This window comes from Salmo salar, chromosome ssa14 (assembly GCF_905237065.1).
Source record: "Salmo salar chromosome ssa14, Ssal_v3.1, whole genome shotgun sequence".
NCBI lineage: Eukaryota > Metazoa > Chordata > Actinopteri > Salmoniformes > Salmonidae > Salmo > Salmo salar.
The window spans coordinates 64,342,632-64,362,054 of record NC_059455.1 but is presented as its reverse complement, the minus strand read 5'-3'; the positions used below and the strand labels follow the sequence as shown (position 1 = coordinate 64,362,054).

General features: G+C 43.8%; 1 protein-coding gene across 1 annotated transcript in view; it reads right to left on the bottom strand.

The window, feature by feature from the left end:
- The window catches only part of LOC106569843 (H-2 class I histocompatibility antigen, Q9 alpha chain), a 62,960-nt gene extending 50,583 nt beyond the window's left edge, over positions 1–12,377 (bottom strand). The window contains exon 1 of the mRNA XM_045694673.1: positions 12,138–12,377. Coding sequence (XP_045550629.1) covers positions 12,138–12,195 — 58 coding nt within the window. The 5' untranslated portion in view covers positions 12,196–12,377. The remainder of the gene's footprint in view (positions 1–12,137) is intronic.
- Between the last annotated feature and the right edge of the window lie 7,046 nt (positions 12,378–19,423).

The following is a 19,423-nucleotide window of genomic DNA, read 5'->3' as shown; positions in this document are numbered from 1 at the left end:
TGTTCCATTGATTATAACTGTAAGACTGAGATAAGTCTGTCACACAGTGGCATTATAACTCAACAAAATTATAGTACAGCACAACTGTTTAAAAGCCAAACCAATGATTAAATGAAAGTAAAACTGTTCATCGAAGAATATTTTTGAAACCAGATTTTTTTTACATTTTTCTATATACTGAACAAAAATATGAACATAACATGTAAAGTGCTGGCTCCATGTTTCATGAGCGGAAATAAAAGATCCCAGAAATGTTCCATAAGCATAAAAAGCATATTTCTCTCAAATGTTGTGCTCAATTTGTTTACACCCATTAGTGGAAAGACTTTTTGTTCTGTAATAAAGTAATAAAAAAGTAATTCTGATTGGCTGGGCCTGGCTCCCCAGTGGGTGGTTCTATGCCCTCCCAGGCTCACCCCTTCCCAGTCATGTGAAATATATAGATTAGGCCCTAAATAATTTATTTTAAATTGACCAATTTCCTTACATGAACTGTAATTCAGCAAAATCTTTGAAATGGTGGTATTTATATTTTTGTTCAATATATATGGAGTGTGTGTGGCTGATGTGTGTAAGTATACGTTTATGAGAAGTTCAGCATTTGTTGTTGTTATTTCGTTGCTGTCCTCTTCAGCGGCTTCCTAAAACACATGAGAAGAGAGAGGTTACACATACAGTGGCAAGAAAAAGTATGTGAACCCTTTGGAATGACCTGTATTTCTGCATAAATAGATCAAATTTGATCTGATCTTCATCTAAGTCACAACAATAGACAAACAGTGTGCTTAAACTAATAACACACAAATTATTGTATTTTTCTTGTCTATATTGAATGCATCATTTAAACATTCACAGTGTAGGTTGGACAAGTATGCGGAACCCCTAGGCTAATGACTTCTCCAAAAGCTAATTGGAGTCAGCTAACCTGGAGTCCAATCAATGAGACTGTTAGTTAGAGTTGCCTTGCCCTATAAAAAAAACTCTAACTTTGAGTTTGCTAATCACAAGAAGCATTGCCTGATGTGAACCATGCTTCGAACAAGAGATCGCAGAAGACCTAAGATTAAGAATTGTTGACTTGCATAAAGCTGGAAAGGGTTACAAAAGTTCATAAGTCCACGGTAAGACAAATTGTCTATAAATGGAGAAAGTTCAACGCTGTTGCTACTCTCTCTAGGAGTGGCCGTCTTGCAAAGATGACTGCAAGAGCACAGCGCAGAATGCTCAATGAGGTTAAGAAGAATCCTAGTGCCAGCTAAAGACTTACAAAAATATCTGGAAGATGCGAACATCTCTGTTGACGAGTCTACGATACGTGAAACACTAAACAAGAAACACTAAACAAGAGTGGTGTTCATGGGAGGAGACCACGGTAGAAGCCACTGCTGTCCAAAACAAAAACATTGCTGTATATCTGAAGTTCGCAAAAGTGTACCTGGATGTTCCACAGCACTACTGGCAAAATATTCTGTGGACAGATGAAACTACAGTTGTGTGTTCCTTCCAAACATCTCAACACTGTGTGGAGAAAAAAAAGACAAAACCTCATCCCAACTAAAGTATGGGGCTGCTTGCTGCCTCAGGGCCTGGACAGCTTGCTATCGTCGACGGAAAAACGAATTCAAGTTTATCAAGATATTTTGCAGGAGAATGTTAGGCTGTCTATCTGCCAATTGAAGCTCAACAGAAGTTGGGTGATGCAACAAGACAACGACCCAAAACACAAAAGTAAATCAACAACAGAATGGCTTCAGAAGAAAATACGCCTTCTGGAGTGGCCCAGTCAGAGTCCTGACCTTAACCCGATTGAGATGCTGTGGCATGACCTCAAGAGAGCAGTTCACACCAGACATCCCAAGAGTATTGCTGAACTAAAACAGTTTTGTAAAGAGGAATGGTCCAAAATTGCACCTGACCGTTGTGCAGGTCTGATCTGTAACTACAGAAAAAGTTTGGTTGAGGTTATTGTTGCCAAAGGAGGGTCAACCAGTTATTAAATCCAAGGGTTCACATACTTTTCCCACCCTGCACTGTGAATGTTTACACTGTGTGTTCAATAAAAGACATGAAAACATAATTGTTTGTGTGTTATTAGTTTAAGCAGACTGTCTATTGTTATGACCTAGATGAAGACCAGATTACATTTTATGATCAATTTATGCAGAAATCCAGGTATTTCTAAAGGGTTCACATACTTTTTCTTGCCACTGTAAACACATTCCAACCAGTAGCAGTGTGGTAGTGGTTGTTTCTCTAGTTTGCTCATTGACATGAGGACACCTTAAGTGACTTAATCTGATGTTACTTACAGAAGTGCAGAGAGGACTCAAGTCTTCAGGAGATCTTTCCCAGAGTTCTCAGAGTCAGTGTCGTTAGCTAAAACAGAAATAAAACCCCAATGATAGGAAAAACAACAACCCATGAGTTCAGGTTCATTACCAAGTTCCTAATGAATGGTTCACAGTAAATAAAACCTTCCATATTAACTAAGTAGCTACAACAATTAACATCCAAGTTTGAACCAGCATCACAATCTACAAGGAAAAGAGACAACCACACTCTAAAATGGATACAGTCAAACACAAAACAAAAATGTGATATTTTCAGAATAGCGAACAATATGAACCGAGGCACTTACTGCTGGCTGGAACAAACCCTGAAACGGATATAAACATGAAGTTATTACTGACTGATAGCTTGCTTTGTTTGAATACAACAAGAGAATATGTTTGAGAGTATTCCAAATCCTCTATTCCTACTGCAGACTTGACATAAAGCCTACGTGACAACAAGATCCTTTATTTACACGAATCAGATTAAAATCAAACATACTGTACTTCTACCATCACCACTATACTATTGCTTTTAAACCAGTACTATGACCTGACTACTACTTCTAAACTACTAATTAAATCCCTGCTGATAATATCTTTCCTTCTTTCCTCATTCACCTTTCTTACTCTTCTTCTTCCAAATGACGACCCCAACAACAACAACAATGACCAGGAGGAGAGCTACCACCCCTCCAATGATGGGGACAATGATGGGGGCTGGGTCACCTGTAATCATCAGAACAGAGCATTCAGACTAGTGCAACATAACACATTTCCATCTCAAATGAAATCCAAGCAGCATTCCCCTACATGTAAAAAGGTCAATGAGAACATGCAGTCAGAAAGGTAGCTTTACTGAGCAGATGAGTGAATTTAAATGAGGCTTATTGGGCACATTCAGTAGGAGGGTTGGCTATAGTGTATATTTAACTCTATCTCCCTCTTACCCCAGTTGGTCTGGATCTCAGACTCAGTCAGAACCTTGATAAAGTCCTCCTTGATACCAGTGACCTGAACAACACACTGATACTTGTTGTTCTTCCACTCCTCAGGCGTCACTCTGAGGTGGGTGCTTTTCTGGAAGGTTCCATCATCGTTGTGGAGAATCTCTCCATGCTCCACATCTTCATGCTGTTCTTGTCCATCTTTCTGCCAGAACACCATGACTCCACTGGGATAGAAACCTGTAGCGTGGCAGGTCACTGGAGAGGAGGGGGTCTTCTGGAGCAAAGACACTGAGGGAGGGACTGGAGAGAGAGTTCAGACATTTCATCGGTGTTATTTTGAAATGAGCGCAGACTAAAAGCATCTACATTTATCCAAATTATACCATAAATGATGGTGATTTCTGTAGATTACACAGAATCAGTAAAGATAAAGGATGTTGGTGGTATAGATGATGTCACAACAATATGGTGCATTCTGGATCATTAACCAGACATATTTCACTGTTGTTCCAGAATCTCTCAATGTTCCTAAGTGACACATCTATAATTATGTAGTACTGGACTGAATTCACAAATCAAAAGATAGATTTCAAGTGTTGCATATATAAAAGGACAAATGAAAGTGACATTTCTGAATGTTTACCTGTCCTCAGAGTGCTCTTCCCATTGACCACCTGCTTCTTCAGGCACTCAATGCAGGTCTGGGAGAAGTAGGTCTTCCAGAATACCAGTCTACTGATGTCACGGTTCCACTTATCCCGCATGACATCAGCTTGCTGTTTAAGAGCTTTCCAAGTTAATGTATTCATGTCGTACACTAGGAAATCCTCCCCATTATAACCCAGCTGCCCAAAACCCATCTCTCTGTTCAGTCTCATCATCCCATGAGCAGCCATATATGTACTGGAGAACGTGGACTCCTGAAAGAGAGAGAGAGTCAGCAACACTGTAATCTGTTCTCCAGATTCAGTCTGCCAGTGGGATCTCTATCATCATGTATTAGTTGTTCAACCAGACTGGAATAAAACAGATCAGCTCAGACCTCTACAGTGTGATGATGATGTCACACCTTCACCACAGAGACAGAGGTGATGAGGAGACTCAGAGTGTGGATCTATTCTATACCAGCTGATGTTGGCTTGGTTCTATCTACTGTGTTGAAGATACACATTATGTTCAGTACACTAGTGTTATTCTAACAAATGGATGTTGTGTAGAACTGTAGTTTTCAGTGAGGTGTGTAAATGAATAAAACACTGTTGATAAATGAAGACTGTCCTCTAGTGATGATGTCAGAGATAGAGGAAGTGAGAGGATCCTCTGTTCAGTCAGGAACAACAGGAGAGAGATGGAGAGACTAACATGAGGAAGATTATCTCTCAATAACGTTAGCATGCTGGAGCTATGTGTGTGTTCCCCAGATCCTGAGGGTGACAGGTGTGTGTGTGTGTGTTCCCCAGATCCTGAGGGTGACAGGTGTGTGTGTTCCCCAGATCCTGAGGGTGACAGGTGTGTGTGTGATCCCCAGATCCTGAGGGTGACAGGTGTGTGTGTGTTTCCCAGATCCTGAGGGTGACAGGTGTGTGTGTGTTTTCCCCAGATCCTGAGGGTGACAGATGTGTGTGTGTGGGTTTCCCCAGATCCTGAGGGTGACAGGTGTGTGTGTTCCCCAGATCCTGAGGGTGACAGGTGTGTGTGTTTCCCCCAGATCCTGAGGGTGACAGGTGTGTGTGTGTGTTCCCCAGATCCTGAGGGTGACAGGTGTGTGTGTGTGTGTTCCCCAGATCCTGAGGGTGACAGGTGTGTGTGTGTGTTCCCCAGATCCTGAGGGTGACAGGTGTGTGTGTGTGTTCCCCAGATCCTGAGGGTGACAGATGTGTGTGTGTTCCCCAGATCCTGAGGGTGACAGGTGTGTGTGTGTGTGTTCCCCAGATCCTGAGGGTGACAGGTGTGTGTGTGTTTCCCCAGATCCTGAGGGTGACAGGTTGTGTGTGTGTTCCCCAGATCCTGAGGGTGACAGGTGTGTGTGTGTGTTTCCCAGATCCTGAGGGTGACAGGTGTGTGTGTGTTTCCCCAGATCCTGAGGGTGACAGATGTGTGTGTGTTTCCCCAGATCCTGGGGGTGACAGGTGTGTGTGTGTGTGTTCCCCAGATCCTGAGGGTGACAGGTGTGTGTGTGTGTCCCCAGATCCTGAGGGTGACAGGTGTGTGTGTGTGTGTTCCCCAGATCCTGAGGGTGACAGGTGTGTGTGTGTGTTCCCCAGATCCTGAGGGTGACAGGTGTGTGTGTGTTCCCCAGATCCTGAGGGTGACAGGTGTGTGTGTGTGTTTCCCCAGATCCTGAGGGTGACAGGTGTGTGTGTGTTGTTTCCCCAGATCCTGAGGGTGACAGGTGTGTGTGTGTGTTCCCCAGATCCTGAGGGTGACAGGTGTGGTGTGTGTGTGTTCCCCAGATCCTGAGGGTGACAGGTGTGTGTGTGTTTTTTCCCCAGATCCTGAGGGTGACAGATGTGTGTGTGTTCCCCAGATCCTGGGGGTGACAGATGTGTGTGTGTGATCCCCAGATCCTGAGGGTGACAGATGTGTGTGTGTTCCCCAGATCCTGAGGGTGTGTGTGTGTGTGTTCCCCAGATCCTGAGGGTGTGTGTGTGTGTTCCCCAGATCCTGAGGGTGACAGGTGTGTGTGTGTTCCCCAGATCCTGAGGGTGACAGATGTGTGTGTGTTCCCCAGATCCTGAGGGTGTGTGTGTGTGTTCCCCAGATCCTGAGGGTGACAGGTGTGTGTGTGTGTGATCCCCAGATCCTGAGGGTGACAGGTGTGTGTGTAGAGAGTTCCCCTGATCAGCTCCAACAGCAGAGCCCACAGGGAGTCACTGGGAGCTTTGATCCATTAGAGCAGAGAAGACCAAACACATCATCATCATCACTATCATCATGTTCTGCTCCTCTGCTTCTCTCTACTGTCCAATCAGATCAGAGAGAGTGAGGAGACTACAGCTCTACTGTGGGGGACAGAGGGGGAGCACAAAGCTGGGCAGTGTGGATAACACACACACACACTGAAAGCTCCACAGAGCAGACTAGAGGGACTGACTGACAAATTAAACATGCAAATGTATTCCAAGCAGAGATCTGACTTTCACCAACCTGCCATTCAGGTAATTGGAGACTGACCTTAACAATGACATACTATACATCCATAAAGATGCTCATAGTTTTATTCCATTTACAGTAGTGGTTTGGTCATCATCTGTCCTTCACACACTTAAAACAGCACACAGTAGTTTTAAAATGAATGCTGTGCTGGTGTCCAGGAGTGGGACCATACATACAGTAAACATAAGCAGAGAAACAAAGGAGGCCATGCTAGATGCTTTCTAACACTGAAATCAGATAATGATGCTGTGGGGTAAGTGTGTGAAGGAAACAGAAACAGGAAGTAGGGACAGATCTGTACATCCCTGATATTCTAGATCTGTAACTTTAGTGATCACTTCTCTAATCCTGATTAATTCTTGTCTCCTAGAATAAGGGATTTTGACAGTTTACACAAACAATGAATCAGATGAGGTAAAGATGAAGGACTTACCTCCACTTTGGTTAAAACTCTGCTTTAGAATATCGACGTCAGCTTTGAAATCATGCTGGGAATGCAAGAATTTCTCTCTCTCCCTCTCCCAGTACTCTGCGTCTGCCTTGTTCATCCAGACCTGTTCGGGCACTACTTTCTGGATGTTGCTGTCATAGAGAACCATCTGAACACCATCCACCATCCCCACAACCATAAACTCTGGGAAGTTGGTAACTTTAGAAGACGCAGTGTAGAAATGCTTCAGGGAGTGAGTCACTAGAGGAAAGAAAGTAAATGTTAATGTTGAATTCTGAACAGATAATTGTTTTTCTAAGTCATGTAGACTAAACAGAGGTTACATTTTCTCTATATTCACTTTCTAGTTTCTCCACACTACTGATCAATAAACTGGTTGTTCATTAAATATTACTTTTAACATTTCTAAGACAGCATGTAACCCCTAGATATTACACATGTTGTGTATCAGACATGGAGAACCAAGAATGTTTTATCGAGAGAATGATCTGGAATCCGTGTCTGATATATAGATGGTCTGATATATAGATGGACACACTGAACACTAAGAACAGCATTGTGAAATGGAACAAAGTGATATTCCTAGACAGATATTTCAGTGGATTTATTACATGTGATAAACACAAGTGAAAACATTGCATTCATTCCAATGTACATGATATGGTCCCATGTGGTTTAGTTGGTAGAGCATGGTGCTTGCCACGCCTGGGTTTTGGGTTGGAATCCCACCGGAGACCAGTACGAAAACATATGCACTCACTACTGTAAGTCGCTCTGGATAAGAGTGTCTGATGAATAATGTAAGTACATTGATAATAAGAAGCCAAAGACCACCATCACTGTAAGACTGATAGATGACACTAATCTTTAGCAACTTTACATTTGACATTATACTGTATTCATCCCGATCGTATAAACCACTTGGTAGTTCCTATTTGACTCAGTTCACACTCAGCTAAAGGTAATATGGCATCAAAATAGACTTTTATGAAAGTCTATTAGTGGATTATATTTAATTAAGGGGAGACAAATTCATTATTTTTGTAGGAATAACACTGCAGAATCCATGTACAAAACCTGTCATTGTTCACAGTCCTCTGGGGTGATGCTGACATCATATTCAGAGAGGAAGGTAAATGGTCAATTCTGTTTCTCAAAAGTGGCAGAATTGACTGTTTAGCCTCTTTCCTGAATATGTCAGTAGCACCCCAGTGTTGTTACTGAACAAGCTATAGGCCGATGTGAGTAAGACTTTTAAACAGGTTTACACTTGCAAGGCCGCTGGGCCAGATGGAATGCAAAGGTACATTCTCAGAGAATGCGCAGGCCAGCTGGCAAGTGTCTTCACTGACAGTTTCAACCTCACCTTGTCCCAGTCTGTAATGAACATTTCAAGCTGACCAGCATTGTGCCTGTACCCAAGAACTCAAAAGGTAACCTGCCTAAATGACTACTGTCCCATAGCACTCACATCTGTAATCATGAAGTGCTTTGAAAGGCTGGTAATCAGTACATCACTGCTGCCGAGCTCCCTGCCATCCAGGACCTCCAATATCAGGCGGTGTTATAGGAACAGATAAAAAATTGCCAAAGACTTCAGCCACCCAAGCCATAGATTGTTCTCTCTGCCACCGTCTGTCAAGCTGTACCAGAGCATCGGCTCTCAGACCAACCTACTCTGAGACAGCTTCTATCCCTAAGCCATCAGACACACATACACACATACACACATACACACATACACACATACACACATACACACATACACACATACACACATATACCTGCTCAAAAAAATAAAGGGAACACTTAAACAACACATCCTAGATCTGAATGAAAGAAATAATCTTATTAAATACTTTTTTCTTTACATAGTTGAATGTGCTGACAACAAAAATAAATGGAAATCCAATTTATCAACCCATGGAGGTCTGGATTTGGAGTCACACTCAAAATTAAAGTGGAAAACCACACTACAGGCTGATCCAACTTTGATGTAATGTCCTTAAAACAAGTAAAATTGAGGCTCAGTAGTGTGTGTGGCCTCCACGTGCCTGTATGACCTCCCTACAACGCCTGGGCTTGCTCCTGATGAGGTGGCGGATGGTCTCCTGAGGGATCTCCTCCCAGACCTGGACTAAAGCATCCGCCAACTCCTGGACAGTCTGTGGTGCAACGTGGCGTTGGTGGATGGAGCGAGACGTGATGTCCCAGATGTGCTCAATTGGATTCAGGTCTGGGGAACGGGCGGGCCAGTCCATAGCATCAATGCCTTCCTCTTGCAGGAACTGCTGACACACTCCAGCCACATGAGGTCTAGCATTGTCTTGCATTAGGAGGAACCCAGGGCCAACCGCACCAGCATATGGTCTCACAAGGGGTCTGAGGATCTCATCTCGGTACCTAATGGCAGTCAGGCTACCTCTGGCGAGCACATGGAGGGCAGTGCGGCCCCCAAAGAAATGCCACCCCACACCATGACTGACCCACCGCCAAACCTGTCATGCTGGAGGATGTTGCAGGCAGCAGAACGTTCTCCACGGCGTCTCCAGACTCTGTCACGTCTGTCACATGTGCTCAGTGTGAACCTGCTTTAATCTGTGAAGAGCACAGGGCGCCAGTGGCGAATTTGCCAATCTTGGTGTTCTCTGGCAAATGCCAAACGTCCTGCACGGTGTTGGGCTGTAAGCACAACCCCCACCTGTGGACGTCGGGCCCTCATACCACCCTCATGGAGTCTGTTTCTGACCGTTTGAGCAGACACATGCACATTTGTGGCCTGCTGGAGGTCATTTTGCAGGGCTCTGGCAGTGCTTCTCCTGCTCCTCCTTGCACAAAGGCGGAGGTAGCGGTCCTGCTGCTGGGTTGTTGCCCTCCTACGGCCTCCTCCACATCTCCTGATGTACTGGCCTGTCTCCTGGTAGCGCCTCCATGCTCTGGACACTACGCTGACAGACACAGCAAACCTTCTTGCCACAGCTCGCATTGATGTGCCATCCTGGATGAGCTGCACTACCTGAGCCACTTGTGTGGGTTGTAGACTCCGTCTCATGCTACCACTACAGTGAAAGCACCGCCAGCATTCAAAAGTGACCAAAACATCAGCCAGGAAGCATAGGAACTGAGAAGTGGTCTGTGGTCCCCACCTGCAGAACCACTCCTTTATTGGGGGTGTCTTGCTAATTGCCTATAATTTCCACCTGTTGTCTATTCCATTTGCACAACAGCATGTGAAATTTATTGTCAATCAGTGTTGCTTCCTAAGTGGACAGTTTGATTTCACAGAAGTGTGATTGACTTGGAGTTACATTGTGTTGTTTAAGTGTTCCCTTTATTTTTTTGAGCAATATATATATATATATAATCAAGTGGTTACCTGGACTATCTGCATTGACCCTATTTTGCACTGATTCTAGGCACATACTCACATACAAACCCCCCAAAAGTACTACTTTTTATAACTATTTGAATAGATATTTTTAGCTAGCAAGCATAACTTAACCAAACTAACAAAAATGCATTCTCAGGTAGATTCTGTCAACGTTACATCATTTTACGAAGTAACTAACTAGCTACAGTTAATAGTTAAATTAGCTAGCTAATATGATTGTAGCTACCTAACGTTATCTGTCACTGACTTGGTACTCACCTTCATAGTTGTCTATGTAGCTTCCTATATACATTTACATTACATTTACGTCATTTAGCAGACGCTCTTATCCAGAGCGACTTACAAATTGGTGCAATCACCTTATGATAGGGTGACCATATTTTAGTTTTCAAAAATGAGGACATGTCCGGGAAAAAGAGGACGTACTGTAAATGCAATACATTTGGAAAAAATCCCGTTATTTTCCACATGTTTCTTTGATGTATTGCGCGATCGTATCAGCTGTCTCATTTGGAGTGTGTTTAACTTCGACTAATTTACTTTGCACGCCACCATTCTTCCAATCAAAATACTGAATAAGCAGAGGGAATATTTTCACTGCACCGTGATTCCTCCCATCAGTAGAAACACCACAGTAAGGTATGTCTTCTAGTGCTTTCTGAGCTATGTCGACAGAATGTGGTGCTTTCACAGCGTTAACAATTGCTTCGGTCTTAGTACGAGCGCTTGAACATTTTCGCGCAGTCTCGGAATCAGGGAAATACGTTTTTAACAAGGCCGACGTGCAGTCCATTGATCTGTAGCTATTGTGATGCTTCGTGTTGTGGAATGCAAAAAACTCCCTCCGCAGCAGTAACAGCATCTTCTGTTTTACCTGCTCTCGCAAAATAGTCAGTTAATTTACCTGACGAACTCTCCTTTAGCTGCAATTTTGTGTTTTGCGGAGCTTATGTGGGCTTCTAGGTCGCTAGCACCTTTATTTGACACTGACACGTACGTGCCAGCTTTGCAGGTCATGCATTCTGCTTCACACGGATCCCGACCAAGACGAAAACACGGGAATATTCTCTGTAAATCGTCTGTGAATTTACATTTGCGTTTGGGCATTTTTACGCTGTTCTGGAGCCATGTGCCACTGTTGACAAGCAAGCTGCTGCTGTCTCTTGGCTGTTGCCATGGTGAGGGTAATGATTGAGATGCAGTTTGACCAATGTTTGCGTCGGCCTACATGACCCACCAATGGTGGCGTGTGAGAAGGCGGGACCTAAAGAGAAAGTATTGGCAATGCAAAACCCCAAACACGCACACAATGAATGGCGACTATAATAAGCAAAAGCCGAATCCCCGACATTTTGGGCGATTTAGAAATCCCGGCCGGAAGCATTTTTTTAGGTCCAAAAAGAGGACATGTCCGGGAAAAAGAGGGCGTATGGTCACCCTACCTTATGATATCCATACACACACATCTTGAACCCCTTTTCATTCTTGCTAGTTGGAGTCTCTGAGGCTGATTTAACAATTCGATGTAGATCATTAATAGGAGGCAAGTCCTGAAGACACCTAGTAAAAAAACTGCGACATAGTTGTAGTAACGTTATATCGTCGATAACAACTAGACTGACTTCCGTTCTATAGGATACGCCGGTAGGAAGCGTGTAGAACGTTCGATAATGGAATGTGCATAAGGACTACTATTTTATCGGTTACTGATTCGGAAGAAAACGTTTGTAAAAGCCTAATGTGACGATAAGTAAATGCATAGGCCTATTAGGCCTTATAATAACTAAAGTTAAATAGTCTAGCTACGGGAAAAAATAAATATCTTCCTAAAGCTACAATACATGAAACTTTATACTGACCACCAAATGCTTCACGATGGTACACTATTCCCAGGAACATGAGGATACAACCCTTCATGTCGACGTTGGTCTGTCAACTACCCATCTGTTTGTTGTCTCTCCCAATGTTTCCGTATTGGGGTGTCCTGCTCCGCAAGCGTTCCACGGACGTCTCGTGATGTTGCATCTCTGGGTTGAGAAACCCTAAATATAGTTTGCAGTTCGCACCAAGATATAATATGTTTGTATGACGTCATTGAGCCAATGAGAATTTAGGCAGCTCCAGCATCAGTAAAATCTAGGTTAAACCAAGCAGCAGAGGTTGTAACTGAAGGTAGCCTAAATGGTATCAATTCTGATTGGGCCTGGAGCTGGGGGCTGAGATATTTTAACTAACTTTGATTGGTTAGTCATTGCAACACTACTAGATAGTGTATGTCCCTGCAGGTGTTGAGTGCATTCAGTTACCGATATGAGAAGCCTATAATTGACCAATGTAAGCCTTTTCTTTTGGGGCGGCAAGTAGCCTAGTGGTTAGAACGTTGAGCTAGTAACCTAATGGTTGCAAAATCAAATCCCAGAGCTGAACAACGCAGTTAACCCACTGTTCCTAGGCCGTCATTGTAAATAAGAATTTGTTCTTAACTGACTTGCCTAGTTAAATAAAAAAATTGGACTGCAAAGATGTGCATTCAGAAAGTATTCAGACCCCTTGACTTTTTCCACATTTTGTTACATGTTGCCTTATTCTAAAATGAATTAAATAAATTAAAAATCCTCATCAAAATCCTCATCAAAGCGAAAACCGTTTTTTCGATTTTTTGCAAATGTATAAAAAAATAAAAAACAGAATACCTTATTTACATAGGTATTCAGACTCTTTGCTATGAGACTTGAAATTGAGCTCAGATGCATCCTGTTTCCATTGATTATCCTTGAGATGTTTCTACAACTTCATTGGAGTCCACCTGTGGTACATTCAATTGATTGGACATGATTTGGAAAGGCACACACCTGTCTACTGTATGTAAGGTCCCACAGTTGACACTGCAGGTGAGAATTGTCCATAGAGCTCTGAGAGAGAATTGTGTCAAGGCACAGATCTGGGGAAAAGTACAAAAAAATGTCTGCAACATTGAAAGTCCCCAAGAACACAGTGGCCTCCATCATTATTAAATGGAAGAAGTTTGGAACCACCAAGACTCTTCCTAGAGATGGCCGCCCAGCCAAAATGAGCAATCGGGGGAGAAGGGCCTTGGTCAGGGAGGTGACCAAGAACCTGATGGTCACTCTGACAGAGCTCTAGAGTTCCTCTGTAAAATGGGAGAAACTTCCAGAAGGACAACCATCTCTGCAGCACTCCACCAAACAGGCCTTTATGGTAGAGTGGCCAGACGGAGGCCACTCCTCGGTAAAAGGCACATGAAATCCCACTTGGAGTTTGCCAAAAGGCACCTAAAGACTCCCAGACCATGAGAAACAAGATTCTCTGGTATGATGAAATCAAGATTGAACTCTTTGGCCTGAATGCCAAGCATCACGTCTGGAGGAAACCTGGCACAGTCCCTTCAGTGAAGCATGGTGGTGACAGCATGCTTCACCGCATGCTTCATGTGGGGATGTTTTTCAATGGCAGGGACTGGGAGACTAGTCAGGATCGAGGGAAAGATGAATGGGGCAAAGTACAGAGAGATCCTTGATGAAAACCTGCTCCAGAGCATTTAGGACCTCAGACTGGGGTGAAGGTTCACTTTCAAACAGGACAATGACCCTAACCCCACAACCAAGAGAACGCAGGTTTGGCTTCGGAACAAGTCTCTGAATGTCCTTGAGTGGCCCAGCCAGAGCCCGGACTTGAACCCGATCGAACATCTCTGGAGAGACCTGTAAATAGATGTGCAGTGACACTCCCCATCCAACCTGACAGAGCTTTAGAGGATCTGCAGAGAAGAATGGGAAAAACTCCCCAAATACAGGTGTGCCAAGCTTGTAGCATCATACCCAAGAAGACTTGAGGCTGTAATTGCTGCCGAAGGTGTAAATATTTAAGTTTTGTATTTTTATACATTTGCAAAAAAATTCTAAAAACCTGTTTTTGCTTTGTCATTATGGGATATTGCGTGTAGATTGATGAGGACATTTTTGTTTTAACCCATTTTAGATTCAGGCTGTAACGTAACAAAATATTGAAAAAATGAATACTTTCCGAATGCACTGTATATGCTGTTAAGATGGTGCCGACAGAGATGGTCGCCTCGCTTCGAGTTTTTAGGAAACTATGCAGTATTTCGTTTTTTTATGTATTATTACTTACATTGTTATCCCAGAAAATCTTAAGTGTTATTACATACAGCCGGGAAGAACTACTGAATATAAGAGCGACGTCAACTTACCAACATCCTTTGTTCGGACCACCACCCAGGACATTGGATCTAAGGTCGACCCAAAACAACATCACAGCAGAAGAGGTAGACGGAGCGGCCTCCTGGTCAGACTTCGAAGGCGTGCACAACACCCACCACTTCCTAGTATACTACTCGCCAATGTCCAGTCTCTAGACAACAAGGTGGATGAAATTAGGGCAATGGTTGCCTTCCAGAGAGACATTAGAGATTGTAACATTCTCTGTTTCACAGAAACATGGCTCTCTCGGGATATGTTGGTACAGCCACCGGGTTTCTTCATGTGTTGCACCGACAGATATAAACATCTCTCTGGGAAGAAGAAGGGAGGGGTGTATGCTTCATGATTAACGACTCATGGTGTAATCATAACATAAAGGAACTCAAGTCCTTCTGTTCACCTGACCTAGAATTCCTTTCAATCAAATGCCAACCATATTATCTCTGAAGATAATTCTCTTCAGTTATCATCACAGCTGTGTATATACCCCCTCAAGCAGATACCACGACGGCCCTCAAGGAACTTCACTGGACTCTATGTAAACTGGAAACCATATATCCTGAGGCTGCATTTATTGTAGCTGGGGATTTTAACAAAGCAAATTTGAGAACAAAGCTACCTAAATTCTATCAGCATATTGAATGCAGCACTCGCGCGGGCAATACACTGGACCACTGCTACTCTAACTTCTGCGATACATACAAGGCCCTCTCTTCTGCAAATCTGACCATGACTCCATCTTGAGTTGATAAGGAAGTGCATTGGAGATGTTGTACCCACTGTGACTATTAAAAACCTACCCTAACCAGAAACCGTGGATGGATGGCGGAATTCGCGCAAAACTGAAAGCTGCGAACCACCGCATTTAACCATGGAAAGAGGACTGGGAATATGGCCGAATATAAACACTGTAGTTATTCTCTCCGCAAGGCAATCAAACAAGCGAAATGTCAGTATAGGGACAAAGTGGAGTCGAAATTCAACGACTCAGACACAAGACTTATGTGGCAGGGTCTACAGGCAATTACGGACTACAAAAAGAAAACCAGCCACGTCACAACACCAACATATTCAATCGCTCCTTATACCAGTCTGCTGTCCCCACATGCTTCAAGATGACCACCATTGTTCCTGTACCCAAGAAGGCAAAGATAACTGAACTAAATGACTATCGCCCCATAGCACTCACTTCTGTCATCATGAAGTGCTTAGAGAGATTAATCAAGGATCATATCACCTCCACCTTACCTGCCACCCTAGACCCACTTCAGTTTGCATACCGCCCCAACAGGTCAACAGATGATGCAATCGCCATCACACTGCACACTGCCCTATCCCATCTGGACAAGAGGAATACCTATGTAAGAATCCTATTAATTGATTACAGCTCAGCATTCAACACCGTAGTACCCTCCAAGCTCATCATTAAGCTTGAGGCCCTGGGTCTCAACCCTGTGCAATTGGGTCCTGGATTTTCCGACGGGCCGTCCCCAGGTGGTGAAGGTAGGAAACAACATCTCCACTTCGCTGACCCTCAACACTTTGGCCCCACAAAGATGCGTGCTCAGCCCCCTCCTGTACTCCCTGTTCACCCATGACTGCGTGGCCATGCATGCCTCCAACTCAATCATCAAGTTTGCAGATGACACAGGGAGAAGGTGAGGGCATTCGGAGTGTGGTGTCAGGAAAACAACCTCTCACTCAACGTCAACAAAACAAAGGTGATGATCGTGGACTTCAGGAAACAGCACTAGGAGCACCCCCCTATCCACATCGAAGGGACAGTAGTGGAGAAGGTGGAAAGTTTTAAGTTCCTCGGGCGTACACATCACAGACAAACTGAAATGGTCCACCCACACAGACAGTGTGGTGAAGAAGGCGCAACAGCGCCTCTTCAACCTCAGGAGGCTGAAGAAATTTGGCTTGTCACCTAAAACCCTGACAAACTTTTACAGATGCACAATTGAGAGCATCCTGTCGGGCTGTATCACCGCCTGGTACGATAACTGCCCTGCCCTCAAACGCAAAGCTCTCCAGAGGCTGGTGCGGCCTGCACAACGCATCACCGGGGTCAAACTACCTGCCCTCCAGGACACCTATAGCACCTGTTGTCACAGGAAGGCCAAAAAGATCATCAAGGACAACAACCACTCGAGCCACTGCCTGTTCACCCTGCTACCATCCAGAAGGCGAGGTCAATACAGGTGCATCAAAGCTGGGGCCTGAAAAAAAGATTGAAGCTATTTTTCAATCTCAAGGCCATCAGACTGCTAAACAGCAATCTCTACATAGAGGCTCAAATCATTGGCCACTTTAATAAATGGATCATGGGGTTACATCCTGCCTGTTTGGCCCTGTCCAGGGGTATCGTCGGACGGGGCCACAGTGTCTCCCGACCCCTCCTGTCTCAGGCTCCAATATTTATGCTGCAGTAGTTTGTGTCGGGGGGCTAGGGTCAGTCTGTTATCTGGAGTATTTCTCCTGTCTTATCTGGTGTCCTGTGTGAATTTAAGTATGCTCTCTATAGTTCTCTCTCTCTTTTTCTTGCTTTCTCTCTCTCTCTCTCTGTCACGTCCTGACCAGTATAGGGGTTATTTGTTATTGTAGTTTGGTCAGGACGTGGCAGGGGGTATTTGGTTTATGTGGTTCGGGGTGTGTGTCTATGTAGAGGGGTGTTTGATTTATGTATTCCGGGGTTTTTGGGCACTGTTCTATGTTAGAGTATTTCTATGTTCTGTTTAGTCTAGTCTATTTCTATGTTTAGTTTATTGGGGTTGGACCTTCAATTGGAAGCAGCTGGTTATCGTTGCTTCTGATAGAAGGTCCTATAAGTAGGAGTTTGTTTTCATGGGTTTTTTGTGGGAGATTGTGCTGGGTATAGCTTTGTTGCCTTACCGGCCTGTTAGTCGTCGTTGTGTTTTTTTTTGTTTTGGTTTACCTTCTTTGTCCTCAATAAAAACAAGATGAGTGCACATACTGCTGCGACAACTGTGACTCTCTCTCTCAGGACCTGAGCCCTAGGACCATGCCTCAGGACTACCTGGCCTCAGGAGTACCTGGCCATGCTGCTGCTCCAGTTTCAACTGTTCTGCCTGCGGCTATGGAACCCTGACCTGTTCACCGGACGTGCTACCTGTACCAGACCTGTTGTTTTCAACTCTCTAGAGACTGCAGGAGCGGTAGAGATACTCTGAATGATCGGTGTCATGACGTTGGCCTCTTTGGGTATAGGAAGGACAGTTGACCCCCTCCCCTTTGTACCATCCCCCAACCTACCTTCCCCCCAACCCAGGCCCTGTGTGAAAGGGTTGTAAAAACTCTAAGAGGATAATCTCCTACCACATGTTTCATAGAGAGACAAGGGAAATTCTTCCAACTCATAGAATTGGAGAACCGAGCGACATGTGTGTTCTGGAGAAGGTATGGAAGATTGGTGAAGAATCCAGCTACGAACTGGTCCGCTTGGTACAATTTTGTGATACTCAGAAGAGACAATATAGCCATATTACCATAAAACTGTTTATATAATAGCCTCAGCGATGAGACTTGCATCATAATGGTTGTATAAAATGTATTAATAAGGATAAAGCTATTTGTAATACATTGAGATGCTATGTACTGATGTTAATGTGATAGAATTGTATTACTGTACTAAGCTTAACTCAGTCATCAGCACACCCCCCAGGGACACAGACAGGACCAGGCGTCATTTGACAAGCCTGTTCTAGGGTCACCTATAAAACCCACCCTGATTTACATTTCTCCAGACCAGGCCTCCACTCCATTAGTGAGTTGGCCAGTAGGTTTTACCATCCAATTCCTCTACTGAAAGTGAACTACACCACGTGGTTAACTTTTAGACTATCGAGACCGACAGAATAAGAACAAGTCTTTGATATTAATTATTAGTCTGCAGCTAAGTAAATTATATCATCGAACGCGAAGACCAACGAAACATCCATTCTATAACGACATTAATGAATGTCGCTTTGAAAGATCCATTCTAACCGAGAGAGAGAGAGAGAGAACTCTCCATCAGAACGACGCTCGAACAAGGATCCCGACGACACATGAGCGTAAATACATATTGATTGCAATTGTTCCCGAATGAGCGAGCCTTCAATTGTCAATTGTTAATATTAATGAACTCTGTGTGCCACAGCTGACCTTTTATGATCCATTGTTCAACAGGCCGACCTGCCTGTTAGCCATTAGGGCACATTACTATACCAATCCTTTGTGACAATAATTACTGTTTGTATGTTTTCTGTTAATTACTTAGTGTAGTAAATAAATGATTTTAAGACAATTGATGTATGGATGATTTTAGTAAAGACTGGGTTCGTGCAGATACAACAATTTACGACGTTTGGAATGAGACTGGACGAGAGGTAAAATACGCCATTTAAACCAGAAGATAATCGGCCTATATTATAATATAGGAAAGTTATATTAGGAAAATTATAACTTTGTAATCTGAATATTTTCCTTGGTGCCCCGATCTCCTAGTTGATTACAATTAAACGATTAATCAGTTTAATCGCGTGATAGTAATTACAGGGAGTTAATTGATAAACATGTCTTCAATTTAATGGTACCCCAAAGACACGACATCGGCTATGAAAAGCCAACTGACATTTACCCCTGAGGTGCTGACCTGTTGCACCCTCGACAACCACTGGGATTATTATTTGACCCTGCTGGTCATCTATGAACATTTGAACATCTTGGCCATGTTCTGTTATAATCACCACACATCACAGCCAGAAGAGGACTGGCCACCCCTCATAGCCTGGTTCCTTCCTAGGTTCTGGCCTTTCTAGGGAGTCTTTCCTAGCCACCGTGCTTCTACACCTGCTTGCTGTTTGGGCTTTTAGGCTGGGTTTCTGTACAGCACTTTGTGA